At 55.3% G+C, this 14,964-nt stretch overlaps 4 protein-coding genes across 4 annotated transcripts; 2 read left to right on the top strand and 2 right to left on the bottom strand.

Annotated features, from left to right (window-relative positions):
• Positions 1–599: 599 nt before the first annotated feature.
• Positions 600–2,425, bottom strand: B0T15DRAFT_323409 (concanavalin A-like lectin/glucanase domain-containing protein). Its single transcript, XM_062864076.1, has 3 exons — positions 2,180–2,425; positions 1,659–2,096; positions 600–1,605 (listed from the first exon to the last, which is right to left on the bottom strand). Exons 1-3 carry the CDS (start codon positions 2,298–2,300, stop codon positions 803–805), a joined length of 1,362 nt encoding a protein of 453 aa, XP_062717561.1. The 5' UTR covers positions 2,301–2,425; the 3' UTR covers positions 600–802.
• Positions 2,426–4,337: 1,912 nt separating this feature from the next.
• On the bottom strand, positions 4,338–6,138 carry B0T15DRAFT_515029 (uncharacterized protein; the record flags this gene model as incomplete). Its single annotated transcript, XM_062868154.1, has 4 exons — positions 4,338–4,366; positions 4,429–4,684; positions 4,743–5,616; positions 6,065–6,138. The coding sequence occupies 4 exons, from the start codon at positions 6,136–6,138 to the stop codon at positions 4,338–4,340; spliced, it is 1,233 nt and encodes a 410-aa protein (XP_062717560.1).
• A 3,200-nt stretch (positions 6,139–9,338) lies between these two features.
• On the top strand, positions 9,339–10,683 carry B0T15DRAFT_323202 (uncharacterized protein). Its single transcript, XM_062864074.1, has one exon. The coding sequence runs from the start codon at positions 9,637–9,639 to the stop codon at positions 10,585–10,587; it is 951 nt and encodes a 316-aa protein (XP_062717559.1). The 5' UTR covers positions 9,339–9,636; the 3' UTR covers positions 10,588–10,683.
• A 1,240-nt stretch (positions 10,684–11,923) lies between these two features.
• Positions 11,924–13,659, top strand: B0T15DRAFT_323215 (uncharacterized protein). Its single transcript, XM_062864075.1, has 2 exons — positions 11,924–12,410; positions 12,491–13,659. The coding sequence occupies exons 1-2, from the start codon at positions 12,264–12,266 to the stop codon at positions 13,481–13,483; spliced, it is 1,140 nt and encodes a 379-aa protein (XP_062717558.1). The 5' UTR covers positions 11,924–12,263; the 3' UTR covers positions 13,484–13,659.
• Positions 13,660–14,964: the final 1,305 nt, after the last annotated feature.

Below are 14,964 nucleotides of genomic sequence, written 5' to 3'. Positions count from 1 at the left end.
TGTGCCAGTGTGGTGGCTCCCCCGTCTCGCCAAGCATTACCATTCAGGGCCGACCTCATTTGATAGCTAGGGAGGGATCACGCGGCGCTGGGCCACGCAGACCATGGCCGGGATCGCTCGAGCCATGTCAGACAATTGTCAGATGCCCACAATTGTCAGTTGCCCAACCACGGTACGAAAGAGCTCATCTGGCTAATAAACCTCGAGCCCTTTCTTTTTGCGGCGATTAAAACATCCCCCTCCCTTTACCTTTACCTTCCCACAAGCCAAACCTGCTCTTGGTGAACGCTGTCTTGTGTGCTGCTGCCCAGAAAGCCGAGCTGATTTCCCCTCCTACCGACACTCCCCTTCCTATCTTGCATGGTCGCGCATCCAAGGAGCGAACGGCCGAAGCCATTAAAAGCTAAGCTAGCCCGGTCAGCCAACCCGGCAATGCCAAACAACGACCCGAAATATGTACGCCCCCGGCCCTTAGACTCAAACCCGACTGATAGATCGACACAACACAAGACCACGTCGAGCCAAAAAAAAAAAAAAAAAAAAGCGCTGGAATGTGTAAGGCTCGGTGTGTATGCCTCCGAGCGTGACACGCATAATAAAGGGAAAACCGTAAAATAGCGTGTGTATGGCATCAAGTCGATACAAGAAATAAGAACAAGATTAGGATGATGAGTCGTATCGCGGCACCAATGGCATGCAAACATTTGAGTACCCCCCCCTTCTTCCGTGGGTTAAACAGCCAAACAGATGGCACAAGACATTTGCTCTCCCCAACAGATAGATCACTGCATCACCCGATTACTCAGACTAGAAGCAGAGCAGCAAAGCCAACAATGCCGGCGAACGCACTGGCCCCGAGCGTGCGCTCGCGGACGGCGCCACTGTTGCTGTTGGAACCAGCAGCATTGCCATCATTGCAGGACTGGGCGAACCCAGTGGCCGCGCACCCGGACACGGTACCGGCGCTCGAGCCACCAGACGACCCGGAGCTCGAGCCCGAGCCGGAGCCGGCATTCGTGTCGGCGTTGCCGGCGCCCGGGATCTGGCCGCCGGGAGCCGAGCCGCCGCCGGGGATGGCGTTGACCGACGACGCCGAAGCAGTGGCGCTGCCGGACTTGGTGGTCTCGCCCTTGTTCATGTCTGTGCCCGTCCCGAGGAAGCTCTTGAGGATGGTCGGCTTGTCGCTGTCGACGACGGTGTTGTTGGTGGCCGAGATGTCGTTGTAGTAGTAGGACTTGCCCTTGTTGGTGCCAGGCGCCGACTTCGCGTTGTAGCACTCGACCGTGATCTCGCCGAAGGTGGCGAAGTAGTAGCCGTAGTCCTTGATCTCCTGGGAATTCCAGTCGATCACGCCGCCGGCCCAGTCGATAGTGCCCTTGGCATTGCTCTCGAGACCGCCGGGCCAGATGGAGATCTGCACACGGGCGGGCGTCTGCGGGTAGTCCCACTGCTGCGCCGTCTCGTTCCACGTCTCCGCCCGTTTCTTGGTGCGGCCGAGCTTGCCATCCACGAGCCACTTGATCTCATCAGGCGTCCACTGGATCTCGTATTCATGGAACTCGTCGTATGTGTTGGACAACTCGGTAATGTTGAAGGACTGGTCATCTAAAGTCGGTCAGCATCAACAAAATTAAACCATGAAGTAGAACGCTGCTCACAGTTGGGAATGCCCTGGAAGTAGTAGTTGGTCTGGGCGGTGCTCAAGTCCACGCCGACAAACTCGTAGTCGATCTCGTCCTTGACGTCGCTGAGCAGGATGAAAGCCGTCACAACACCCCTGCCCCTCGACGTCTTGAGCTTCGCCTTGACGTTGCCATACCACAGGTACGTCGATGTGGCGAGGACAGTGCCGACGGACTTCGGCGGCATCGTGAGCAGGACGTTGCCATTGTAGACGACCGGCTCGCCCTGGCCCACCCAATCTGCTTCGCTAGGATCACCGAGATACTCGGCGATGTCCTTGTACCGGTCGAGGGAGTCCATCTTGTACGTCTTGGACTGGCACACCGGCTCCGGGACACACGAGTCGAGCGAGAAGGACATGCGCGGGTCGCAGCCGCCGAGACAGTAGGCGCCGACACCGCATTGGCCATATTCTGCGAAGTCCGGGTGTCAGCGACTCTGGTTGCCACGACAAGACCCCTTCTTGCGCTACACAGGCAGCTCCGAAGTTACTCACGAGAGCAGCAGGGTGCCTCCTTCGGGCACTTCTTATCCAAGGAACATGTCGGGATATCGGCGGCTAGAACGGCGGTTGCGCCGAGTAGGGCAGCGCCCAACGGCAGGAGAGACCGGACCATGGTCGTTCAGGCTCGAATCACGAAGGAAGTTATGTCCGAGGTCACCGTCGAAGGTGCTACAGCGACTGCCGTCCGTGGGGTTTATGGTGATACGACCCGATTAATACACCTTGCCGGATGCGGTTTCCCGCACGCGTGGTAAACGCAGGGCGCTGGAATGCAGAAGGTCGTGTTGGACAAATGTGTAACACGGCTCTGGTGAAGTCCTAGTTGATCAATCAACTGGCGCGTCCAATGTGAGCCCGCGATAGCTACCCGGCGAATGTTGCTCTGAGCGAGGGGTGTGATACAAACGATCGGAGTGGTGCAAGTTGTACGGATGAAGACAGGACAATAACTATTGTGCTGCAGATGCGCGGAAAACGAATGGACAAGCGACCTTGTTGGGCCCCTCTGTACGAACCGAAGGATCCTTCAAGGCTGCACGGCGTGGATGAGGTTAAAACGAAGGTTGCTCGGTGAGTGGGCTCCTGGCAAGGTCCCGATGCCGAAGTGCTGAGGGAGTGGAAAAGGAGGGAAAACCGCGGAGGAAGCGGCGGTTTCGCGAGCAGATCAATTTTAGCAGCTGCAGTTCCTGCAAGGGTGGGCAGGCGATCCATCCATGTCTGGTCGGTGCATGCATTGGACCACGGCTCTTATAAAGTTGCTAGGCTTAAAACAGGAAATTGCACTCCCCTGCGCCGTTACCCACTAACAGGTGGGTGGGACTCTTCGTGTTTGGCAGTCCGAAGAACAACTTGAAGGCCGTCGTTGATCATCAAAAAGGGATGCCAGTTGGCGTGATGTGGATCGAACGCTTCATATGCACGAGCAGAACAATCCGATCATGACATCGTTTGAAGCTCGGCACCAGCAACATCCCTATGTACCTAGGTAGTGTACTAGTAGTTCGAGTCATCCCAAGCCTCAGGCGTTGGCCTGGGGTTCGGATCGGATGGGCTTGCGAGTTCCTTGGGGCGGGGAAGTGATCGCTCCTGCTCTTTCTAGAACCGTGACGCCGCACTCCTGATTGGGTAGTTCATCATGCATCTCGCACCAATTGCTCTCACGTGCCGTCCAGCGGATGAAACAGCTTGTCTCGTATTCCCGTCGACCGTTGAGGCTGCCACTTTTCGGCCGTGAGTAAGCTGGTAAGGTACAATACAAGTACGTGTCATCTGTATCATAAGTACCTCAGGTTTCCGTTGAACGTGCAAAGAGCGGTTCAGAGATGGGTATGGAACATAGAAGTTGCTGGCTTTGCAAATAGCTGAACTTGCATAGCGTAGGGGAAGTACCTCAGCCTCGGGTACGCCAACCTCGCACTCTTCGACCACCGTACATAACGGTTAGGTATAGACGGTACCTACATGTGATGGCTACCTGACAGACCACGCACATCTCGGGCTTGGCGCGCCGCATAGTACCTTACTCAGTATAGTGGCGTTTGACCTCGTAGCCAGATCAACAACCACCGACACAGTACAGAGGCATGACAACATGACATGTAAACACGTTTTAATACCGCTAGTGAGACTCCCACGGGATGTTAACAATCTCCACTGTCACCAGAGCGCCAATGCTCCCGACTCTCGGCCACGCCTTCCATGGCCTCAAAAAGAAGTAAACAGCAAATTAGAGAGACCAGATCAACACTCTGTCCACCGACGTCGCAACCCGGAGTCTAAGAAAAATCCCCACTCCATCCTCAGAAAAAATGAAAAGCATGAAAAACAGAGAGTGAATAACTGTATAACAAGTTCTTATGCTCCAACCACAAACGAACCTTGCGAGTAGCTTACCCAGGCGAATGGGCGCCTGCGGCCAGATATTCCGGGCTGCCCCGAAATGGGTGAGCAGAACAAGTGTCGTTCTCTGGCCACGTAGATCCGCTACAAGTCTGTGGCGAGAAGAGGTCGTAGAAGCCTAAGCTCCGATGCACACAAGAATAAGATCCAGCCGACCAGACGAACCACAACCGCTGAGGTCAATGGTCGAGTTAGGTCCCGGAGAAGCGGGAAGAGGTGGGCCAGACGTCATGAACCACGCGTGGTGAGACTATCTGGTCTTCGCCGGCGGGAACAGATCTACACATAATCAGTTAACCTCGGACCTCGACGTGACTCCGACAATCTGCAGGTCCACTTACCAGGGAAATGCTCCTTCGCAAACTGCTCGCAGGCCTTGGCTGGCTTGCCGACCTTTTGCCCGATGGTCTTCCACTTGTTGTTCTCGTACTCCTTGATTGCTGAAAACAGCGCCGCTTTCTGGAAGGCGGTGTTAGCCCCTGAAAAACAATACGGACGAAGCCAGATCGGACGTGCCTCATCTTCAGCAAATTCAGCATAATGCATGTCCTTATACCAATGCTTCTTGACGCTGCCCTCGGTGCGGGTCGGGAAGGTCTGTGCGACTGTCAGCCAAAGCCACATCATACCGACAGAGCCTCTGAACCGCATGTACCTTGGCGATCTCAGCCCAGCTGTTGCCGGCGTCACGCATCTGCTTCAACCGAAGCTCTTCCGCGGGAGTCCAGGGAGTATTTGTCCGGCTCTTCTTTGCGGGAGGTTGGGTCGGGGTAGAGCTACCGTCCTCGACAGGAGCCTGCTGTGTCGGGGCAGCAGCAGATTGAGCCGGTGAAGGAGCGGGAACTTGAGCTGCCGCCTGCTGCTGTTGCTGCTGCGGATGTTGCGCATGTTGCGGGAGTTGAGAGTGGTGCGGCTGCTGGGGCTGCTGGTGATGATGCTGCTGGGGCTGCTGCTGGGGCTGTTGTTGATGAGGTTGCTGGGCAGGGGACTGCGTTACTTGGTGTGATGTAGTCGAACCAGGCTGGGCGGCTTGCTGGGTCGGTTGCTGTTGCTGCTGCTGAGCAGCCGTGGGACCCTGGAGATGTTGGGAAGCATGCTGGGGTGGGTGCTGAGGAGTATGTTGAGGTGGGTGGGAGGCATGGTGTGGAGGGTGTTGCGGAGCATGCTGGGCAGAAGCGGGAGCGGGAGCATGCTGGGGCTGATGCTGGGGAGGGTGTTGCGCGTGCTGTGGAGCTTGGGACGGCGGATGCGCACCGGGAGCCGGGCGTTTCCGTCTCCCGCTAGCCGGGGGTACCGGAGCCGGGACCTGCTGCTGGGGCGGTGGAGCCTGGCCCTGCTGGCTGTGAGCCATGGGCTGCTGCTGCTGCACAGGCGGGGCCGCATGGTGTTGCGCATGTTGAGGGTGCTGCTGCTGATGAGGGTGCTGGGGCTGCGACGTCGCCTGCGATGGCTGTGTGGGATAAGCCCGATAATCTACAGGCTGGTCCCGCCTGGTGATGTCGGGCTGCGGAGGAGCGTAAGGCGATTGACTGTACCAACCGGCATGGTTAGCAAACGGATTTGCCGGGGCTGGTGGCTGCAATGGCTGCTGCTGTTGCAGCGAGGGCATCGACGTCGTCTGCAGCGGACGCCATGATTGAGCATCGTTTGCCGTCCTCTGCTTCCTCATCACAGACGGGACGAAGCTACGTCGGGAGATCCCTGGGCGTAAAGCACCAGGACGACCGCGACAAGCAGGGCGACAGCAACGAGGTTTGGAGAGCGGTCGGCACGCACAACCGGTTATGGAGATGATGCCTTCGGTCTCGAATGGGTAGTACTGGCTTCTCCCCACGTGGTCGATCTACTCTGCTCCCATATTTGCAGGATAATGCCCGGGGAGGGAGTACATCGGGTACATAAACGGGGGGTTGGGGTGCGAAATGTGTGGTTGCGGCCGTGCCCAGATACGAGGGAGGTACAAGACGAGGTACTTACTGGAGGTCGTTCGACTGGCTGGTGGAGTTGGAGTAGAGGTACTCCGGCATGGGTGTAATAGTCCACTGATGCATGGTCTATAGGCGCAAGAGTTGTCAGCGATGCATTGCACTAACCGCCAGCCCGGCCGAGAAATGAAGAGGGGAAACGAAATGAAAATAAAGAAACCAATGAACGGAATACCGGTCTGGGTGAAGGCTTTAGGGCGCAGTGTATCGATTCCTCAAACCTAGGATTCGAGATGTCAAGGTGAAAGATTTTGGCACCCTCCACTAAGCTGAAGGTACCAGCATCCTTCGAGTCTGTTGTGACCACTGGACAGGTCCCCGTTTTTTCGTGAGCGGTTTGCTGCGACCAAAGCACAATGCGTGTCTCATGCGGCACGCGTCGAGGTCATGACAAAGCCGGTCGCGGGTAGGGGACAACAAATTGAAGCGCGACTGGTAAAGAAGTGAAAGAGGTACTTACGGAGCCGATTGATCTGTGAACAGCTGCAACGGGTTACAAGCTATGCTTGCTTCAAAGCAGTTGTAAGATCGAAGTACTCGCGAGTGACCGGTGCGCAGCGACTTGGGACCGACTCAAGACATGCGGGCACAAGTACCTCAACCGATGAAAAGTGTCAGGTGAATGGGGGGCTGGTGCTGGGGTGTGGAGTGAAGGAGCTGTGACCAGCCGAACCTTTTGGGCCTGGGGTGAATCGGGTTTTGTGCGAAGCGCAGGCGCGCGACAGCTGACAAAAAGCGGGGAACCGTGACTTCCTTGAGAAAAGCTTTTTGTCACTCGACCAGGGTGCTGCAAGCCACATGCCAGTGCGAACTAGCCCCCAACGCCCGGCGGCTACACAGTAGGTTTGTCAACAGGCCGTCACACAACACAGAATCTTAACCGTCGAGGCTGAGCCGTCTACCGATGGCGCTGAGCCTTGCGCTGTCGAAAAGCCCTCCGTTTGGCTTTGCTGCTTCCCGCTGGCTTGTCGAGTTGCGCAGCTTGGTGCAAACTGTAAAGGGGGCGGCGACTGCAAAGCACCCTGTAGCTTACACAGGCCCTTGGCGATGCTTTCTGTCAGCTTCGGTAGTGGCGCTAGCGAGCGACTTGTGATGGTCGTCGCAGATTGGACGGCAGCACATCACAGATTCCGGCGGAAGCGTCATGCAAACACGTACCCTTTCTGGTAAACCGGATGTACCCGTCTTAGACGACCACATTGGAGTAAACGAGACTTGTGGCTGAGAGAGTACTGTTGTACCGTGTACAGATACCCTGCTCTGAACGGCAGTTGTTATCACGCAAGAAATTCTTGGCGCGTTGCTCATCAGTGGTGCACCGTGCAAGTTCGCGACGAGACTGCATCACGTGACATTGCCGATCGTTGGGTCCAAGACTCATTATTCGGATCAACCCTCCTCCGTTATTAGCTATTACTAGTAACTACCACAATGTAACCCGTCTTGTCCCTCCCCTAATAAGCTCTTAACCACGTAATGGAGGAAAAAAAAGTAAAATAGAAAGAAAGGAAAAGCATAAACATAGTCGGGGAAGAAAAAAGTAAAAGAGAAAAGAAAGAAAAAGGATAAACATAGTAGAGAAAGAAAAAAGTAAAACAGAAAAGAAAGGAAAAGGATAAACATAGCAGAGGAAGAAAAAAGTAGAAGAAAGAAAGGAAAAGGATAAGAAACAAGTGGAAGACCGCAAAGTACGTAATCATAAGCAGCATCCATCAGGCGCACCATCCACCACCCAAGAGCCCGTCTTCCCCCTGTGCTAAGCTCTTAACCGCATAGTAGAGGAAGAAAAAGTAAAAGAGAAAGAAAGGAAAAGGATAAAGAACAAGTGGAAGACCGCAAAGTAAATAATCATAAACAGCATCCACCAGACGCACCATCCACCAGTTGGTGATGAGATTTGAAAAGTGTGACAATTAGTTGATGTAACTAGAAGGTTGTGCCAATTGCGATACATGATTCGGGAACCTTGGCTGAAGGGTGCCCATGTAATCGTTGATCGGTTTCTGATCGTCATGGCAGTATGCTTTTTAGCCTCCTCATTTCGGCCGTGAAGGTTCAAGGTATGTTCGACCCAGCGCATTGCCTGAATCTGATGGCATACCTTTATCTCAGCTTGACTAAGGATGTTGATTGAGATTCTAATAACCAACAGTCCGATCCTGCGTCTCACTAGTGCTGAGAGTCATAGTTCTTGACGACAGCTGAGATGGTGCCGTAGGAGTTGATGTCTCTAATCCTCCCCAGGTATAAGAAGATTGATTGAAAGATACGGCCCAACGCCTAGCGTTCCAAGACTCAAGGAGGAACTGACAGCATATTAGGCAGTGCCATGTGTTGCTAGTCTACCCATCTAGTGCTTGAATTACAGACGGCAAGACTTGAAATGTTGGGATTCATGAAGAGCTGCTCGCCATGTCATCACAGGAGAATAATGAAATGGTGACTGGAAGAAGTATGAACTTCAACTCACAACCTTGAGAAAGGCCCTTGAATCCTCACGTGCTGGCTGCCCTCAGTGTCGAAAGCTATTCCCAAGATGTCGAATGACCAACTTTTTGGTGCTGCCGATACTCGGAAGCACCGATTCATGGTGTACTGAAGACGGGTCAGTCGGTAAGGGGTATCTGATGTAATCCTCAGAGTGGTCCAGCGGACAGGTTCGTGCTCGAGTGGAGCTTTTTGGGTGGTGCTCACGGGTTCTCTATGCAGCGACGCCGCAACAGATCCCGCTCAAGTGATACGGCCAAAAGTAGATGGGATAAACGTACAAGGGCCGACTACAACGACCCTTCTTCCAGGAAGAGCGGACGACTTTCTAGAGGTACTGCTCTTTTCATTGCCATGGAACCTCGGGCGGAGTCGCCACAGCAATGCGCAAATCATAATGCTAGCAGGGAGGCTGGCCGCAGCAAGACTGCCTTATGCTCTCGAGAGACTGAAAGGCAAGAAGAACCTTCTTTCAGGTAAGGCGATTTGAGGCCTACACCTCGGCAGCTCAAGGTAGGTCGTAAAATGGAGGCACATGCGTGGCCGGTGAGACTAGGCCATAGGCAGCTTCCCCCTGGCGAATAGACGACCTGTGCGGCGCTTCCACCCGCGCGGTGAACTATGCCGTGCCGCTGCCGGTCACGATCAGATGGCTCGCTTGAGATCTATCACGCCCCAAGCACCCAAAGCAAAGATCGGTGGTGCCCACTGGATCGAAATACGAAATTGTACTCCTCGTTCCGGCCTCCCTGCGGTCTAGACGTCTGACGCGGCTACTGGCGAAGAAGATCAAGGAAACAGCGGCAAATCCCCGGAGGACTGTTGGGGGGTGGGGAGACTTTCTTGCCGTTAAGCTGTTCGCATAAGGCGGCTCTATCTTTTCATTCCCGTCAATCGTCCAGTCGCCCACGGTGCCTCAGAATGTCGTCTGTCCTATCCTTGGAGGATCGGGCGCGATCTACCCAAACCAAACAGACGAAGGTGTCGTCGGCGTCAGCGAGTTCCGGGTTCAACGGTCTGCATCCCAGTGTCTAGTAAACTATTGCAACGTCAACAGGTTACAGCTCAAGTGACGAGATGCTTACCGAGGCGGGCCTCGATCATCCGATGTTCAAAGATAAGGTTTGGTTGCATCAGCCTTGTTGGTCACGCAACTTTCATTTCAGATTAGTTCCGATCAGTACATTATTGGCTACAGTAGTAAAGCCTCGCCGTGGAATATGGTCAGGTTGTGGTCTGCAAGTGCGGTCCGCGAGGCACAGCATCGTCCGGGCAGTCTTTTGGCCTGGCGGTTTGTCGATGTTGTTTGCGGGGGCGTCTTGGGCCTGTGTGGGGAAGCCCGATTTGGCAAGGTCTGACACACGGCTGAGGATGCGCCAACGGTTAAGCGAGTTTGACCCGAGGCCGGAACGGCCATTGCCTTGCGGCAGGAGCCTGTCCTGGGACATATCCCTTGCGATAGCAGCTTTGCATTCTAACGCGCCACTGGAGATTCACACTGCCCGGTACCGCCGGCGGCTCGATCGACCGAAGGCTTCATCGCCCGATTCCTGGTGCCAGGGGCAGCCAACGCCGCACCCCGGCGAAGGAACACGGCCCGCGAATGTCATCATCACCTGTGGGTGGCGGTTTATGACCTATGAAGAAGCTGTGCTGTGTGCCTTTGCGGCTGAGCGTATCGGGACAACATGCGCGGCGACACCTATGGGAGAGCGCGAGGAGCCGCCGGCCTCACGGCGACCGCCACGCCGTCACCGTAAGTTGCGCCGGGTCTCTGGGGCCGGGTCCAGAATGCGTGCAGATGGGCTCCATGGTGTCAATCACGACAATTGGGTAGAAACAATGTCGTGTTTCAATCGGAGACATGTCAAACCAAACAAACGGCCCCGGGGAGTTGACGTTTGGGATCTTGCAAGTTGCAAGCAAATGGTGGAGGTGGATATTGAAGTGGAGCCCGGAAAGGAAACTTTAAGCAGCGGGCCCAGATGTGGGGTAGCACAGAGCCGCAGACCTCGACTCTGCCAATGATGGGCGCTCTCGAAGCAGGGCTAGCCCCTGACGCTTGGCAGCCACCTTGTGTCAAACGTCAGACACAGACCTCCTTTGCGCAACCGAATGGAAACAACTTGGAACCCGCAAACGACGGCTATACCTTGATGCAACTAGATCGCTGACTCGACTGTACGTGGTGCGTGTTTCAAAGCGAAAATTGCCCGACAATGCGTATCTCGAAGTCGCTCGCTCCTCGCCACGTCCTCGCATCTTCGATCTGCGATCTCCTCCATCCTGTGGCTTGCCCTTGGTCGGCCCAGAGGCGGCCAAGTTCTGAGTGGATTCTCGCGCTCTGCTCGACCGCCGTCCTCCAACTCGACAAGCAGCCCTATGATATCGCCAAAACGGGTTTGCGCGGTCTACACGATGGGCATTGGTGCACAGTGGAACACGGCTAGAAACATTGGGATCCCAGTCGAAACACCCAATGCTGGCTGTGTTTGTCAGCCCCAATCCCTTCCTGAGTCAGCTCTCGATTGAGCACATTGCTATCCGGGGCGAAAGCAGGGAGATCGTATTACTCTGAACGGCATGGCATCGCTCCTGACCACAGGCGCTGCTTGTGCCACGGCGGGAGATGGCCAGAAGTTTGTTCTGTACAAGCTGGGTAAACAGCATGACTTGTGCGAGCACCCACACAGCCCGGAAACCTCAACATCCGGGCGTCTGATGTCTTGGCTCCAGATTCGACAAGGGCCGAGGCCGTTGGCTGAAGCGCGCACGTCCCGTCTCCGTTGCTTGGGACGGGTCTGATTGCTGGGCTGCTTTCCAAAGTCTCTCTTTGCTCACTACACCGAGCAATACGAACGCCCGCAATCGTGCTTCCTCATCCGGCATGTCTGCCTCTCCATCTGCCTCCCCATGAACGGTTGACCTCGGTTGGCCTGGTCTGGCCTGACAACGGGGGCCGTTCCGCGGGCCACCGCAGAGGTCTCCCCTGCGTAACCCTCCTCCACCAAGTGTAACCACCATCCTGGTCCCGTCCCTCCCCAACGTCTCCACAAAGGTCTGTAACAGGCCGCAGACTTGGGGACTCCCTCCCCCCTGGTCCGCTTGCCGGGCTGGACAAGCCTCAGCCGGACGTCATGCAGCAATAGCATGCATTATTATTCCTTCCATTGCTCTCCTCCCCCCGTCAAGACCCTTTTCGTTCTTTCTATCTTCCTTACCCACGGAGGGCTCATTGTGGATAGTCTCATCCATCACTACGCTGTTGCGTGTGTCCCTTTCTTTTCCATTTCTCTTCTCGCGGCTAACGTTGTCACTCATTCATCGTTACCAACTAGCTTGGCTGCCTACATTCTTTTTCCAGAGAGAAATACTTTCCATTCTTAGACGGTATAATCTGGTTTATTATACTCTTCTTCTTCGGCTGGCCAAACCCTCGTATCAAGGACCTCTCGAAACATCTTGCCTTGTTTCGTGCCCCTGGACTGGTTTTGCTACGACGAGCCATCAGCCTTCGGGAAGCGTTCGGGTTATCAACACTGGGTATCCCGTACCTCACCAGCACGAGAAGAATTCGATTCTTGAAGCAGCTAGTTCTGCTTGCTCTTTTTTGACGAACACCATCTTTGTACGAATCTCGATTCTTGGGACATACCGCCTGGCACGACAGCTGGGTTGAGCGGCAAACTTTCAGAGATTGGATCATGATGTCTTCAGCGATGCAGATGGCAGGGCAGCACGTCCCATACATTCCCACATCGGATACCATGAATCGCCACGAATACGGCATTACAAAGAACAGAAAGACGGCGGCGTCTACCGGAGGTGGCCGAGCGTGGAGTGAGGACGAGGTACGCAGACCAGCGAAGCGCCCCTGATGGGTGTTTCTCGACTCCGGAAGGAAGTGGAAGCGCTAACAATGTTCTTATAGGAGGCTTATCTACTCCAGACGCGTCTTCAGAAGATGCCATACAAGCACATTGCTGCTCATCTGAAAAAGACAGAGCTTGCATGCCGCCTCCACTATCACCAACTCAGCCATGGTAGCAACCGCCGCAAGCGTACCACTTCCATGTCGTCCGGTTCATCGGCCAGCGGGCACTCGCCAGTTCTTCATACCTCGATACCGTCGCCGATCCATGAGCACGGCGGCGCACCCAGCCGTTCCGTCTCACCTCCCGAATCTGCAGGCTCCTATGACTCGAGGAGCCCCGGTGGTATCCAACTACCGAGCATCATGTCGGCAGCTGCCTCCACGAACACGTCACCGCGCCTCCCCACCATTCTTCCGAAGCCGGCCTCTATGACCCTTGCCCTGGCCTCGTCTCTCGGGGCTTCCGGCTCGACTAACACCGCTTCTCCGACCGCACCCCGCGGCTACCCTGCGCCTTTCTACGGGGCCGCTTCCGGTTCTGCGCCACTGCCCGCCGCCCGCGGCTCAAACGGCAGCGCTCATCAGCACGGCCCGGGTCGCCTCCGGCTAGACTGCTCTGCCCTCCCACCGGCGCCCTCGGCCGGAGGACTGCCTGCCCCACCCGGCTTCATGGCCAGCCACCCCGTCGACATGGCCCGCCTGACAGCCGTGTACAACGCGCACCGCGCATCCTTCTGGGCCGCCGTCGCCGCGGACTACGGGCCCGGAGCGAACCCGCTCGTGCTGGAGCAGGCCTGGCGGGGCACTGCACCGGGCAATACTCCGAGCTCGTCATCGGGTCTTGTCGGCATCGCGGCGCACACGCCTATTACGCCTGTCGGGAGCCCGGAGGATCAGGTGTATGGCGCTGCCCAGGGGAGTCATCCGAAGCCGGATAAGACGCGGATTAGTGCCATCTTGGGGATCGAGGCGGACCCGAGGAGCCCGAGTGAGAGGGAGATGGTGAGGAGGTTGGAGGAGGATCGTGGGGTGGGGGTCGTCGGTGCCTGATCATACTGTACTGCAGTAGGTAAGATCTGGTGGGGGTGGTGTGGTGATTAAGGGACATTTCCTCTCTTCTCTCTCTCTTCGCTTCGCTTCTCGTCGATCCTTTGGTGGTGCTTCTTTAGCTTGACTGGTTTGGCTTTTGGGGTATTGGTATGGGTTGGCGGCTCCGACCCTACCAAGCCTCATGAATCTATAAGAGGGTCAAAGGGGGGTGAGAGGGGGTCATGTTGATGTTGCTTTCTGTGTTGCTGTCCTTTCATGATTCTTTGCATTTTTTTTTCGTTGGCCCTGGTTCTGTCTACACTCGGCTGTATGCAATGATGGATGAAATCATGACATCAACGCAATGTGAGCAATGACGACGACAACGGCAACGGATGAACACAGCTGGGCATGGATAGGGTTGGCCGTGCCCTTTATTCTTCTTTTCATTCCTGGTGTTGTTTGTATCACAAGACAAGGTCTCGATGAGGAGAAGAGGGTCATCCGGTCTGTTGTTGTATTCCCGATAAGGTTTCAATGGATCGGGAGGGGGCGTCTCGCTGGATGGTGGGAGTAAAACATGATGTTCACGGAGGGAATGGGCTATGTAGTAGTATGTGGTTCTGGGTAGGTACTTAGTAGGGAGGGAGGAAGCGTGCTAGGATTTGGCTAAGGTGCCTTAGCAAATATATCATGGACGTTTCCTGCGGTTAACTGGACTTCTGTTGGAGTCTGTTGTTAGCAGGAGGTGCATTGTGTTCGAAGATGCGTCGTGGAGCAGATGACGGAGCAGATGACGCAGCCTCCCTGCTGCTCTCTTTCTTGAGGAGTGCACATCTTCCGGTAATAAGGGCGGAAACAGATGGGGAAGATGCAGCTCGGCTTTTGTCGTGCACCACGAATAGCCAAGTCGACATGCATGGCATCAGCGTTACAGCGGGATGAGTTGCTCGCTCTTTGCCGGAAGCCGTCAAGGTGCGTCCGAGCTTGGCTTTCGCCCAATACTTCGAATACCTCCGTGCTACTGTTCGTTGTCACAAATATTCCTTTTTTCCTGTCTCTAACCAACGCGTGAATACCTTAGTAATAAAGTTCAAATACCCATTGTCCACGGGTTGTGTCTCCCGGTCTCACCCGGTACCTGCTGTTGCTGTGCCGCCGCTCGGCTCCCGTTTTCTGGGCCCCGCTTGCGATAACCGGATGCATCTCCATGCTCATCCGGCACTAATAAGATGTAAACCGATATCAAGGCAGGTTCTTGGACTTGCATGGCGTTCGCGCAGTTCACTTATCCATTCAGTTCTCCGTCTAGTAGCAAGGGCTCATTCTCGATCTCCACAGCACAGCTTATGCCCGACAGAACCGCTGTCTTGTCCTCTCTGAATCCACTGATAACGGGGTAACTAACTGTTTTGTTGAAACATCCATCATACATACGCATTGGTGCATGCGTCGGATGTCACTCCTGCACGCCAAGCTTCGCTTTCATGCCCACCACGTGT

Source organism: Chaetomium strumarium (genome assembly GCF_033439665.1).
Source record: "Chaetomium strumarium strain CBS 333.67 chromosome Unknown B0T15scaffold_8, whole genome shotgun sequence".
Classification (NCBI taxonomy): domain Eukaryota; kingdom Fungi; phylum Ascomycota; class Sordariomycetes; order Sordariales; family Chaetomiaceae; genus Chaetomium; species Chaetomium strumarium.
Note: the sequence above shows the minus strand (reverse complement) of the source record. Positions and strands in the feature narration are given on the sequence as shown.

Excerpts from the sequence above, each read along its gene's own strand:
- B0T15DRAFT_323202 (XM_062864074.1), top strand. The coding sequence starts at position 9,637 with ATGCTTACCGAGGCGGGCCTCGATCATCCGATGTTCAAAGATAAGGTT.
- B0T15DRAFT_323409 (XM_062864076.1), bottom strand. The coding sequence starts at position 2,300 with ATGGTCCGGTCTCTCCTGCCGTTGGGCGCTGCCCTACTCGGCGCAACC. Across the intron at positions 2,097-2,179 it reads GGAGGCACCCTGCTGCTCTC|AATATGGCCAATGCGGTGTC; the intron begins GTGAGTAACTTC and ends CGGACTTCGCAG. Across the intron at positions 1,606-1,658 it reads CTTCCAGGGCATTCCCAACT|ATGACCAGTCCTTCAACATT; the intron begins GTGAGCAGCGTT and ends GACCGACTTTAG.
- B0T15DRAFT_323215 (XM_062864075.1), top strand. The coding sequence starts at position 12,264 with ATGATGTCTTCAGCGATGCAGATGGCAGGGCAGCACGTCCCATACATT. Across the intron at positions 12,411-12,490 it reads GAGCGTGGAGTGAGGACGAG|GAGGCTTATCTACTCCAGAC; the intron begins GTACGCAGACCA and ends ATGTTCTTATAG.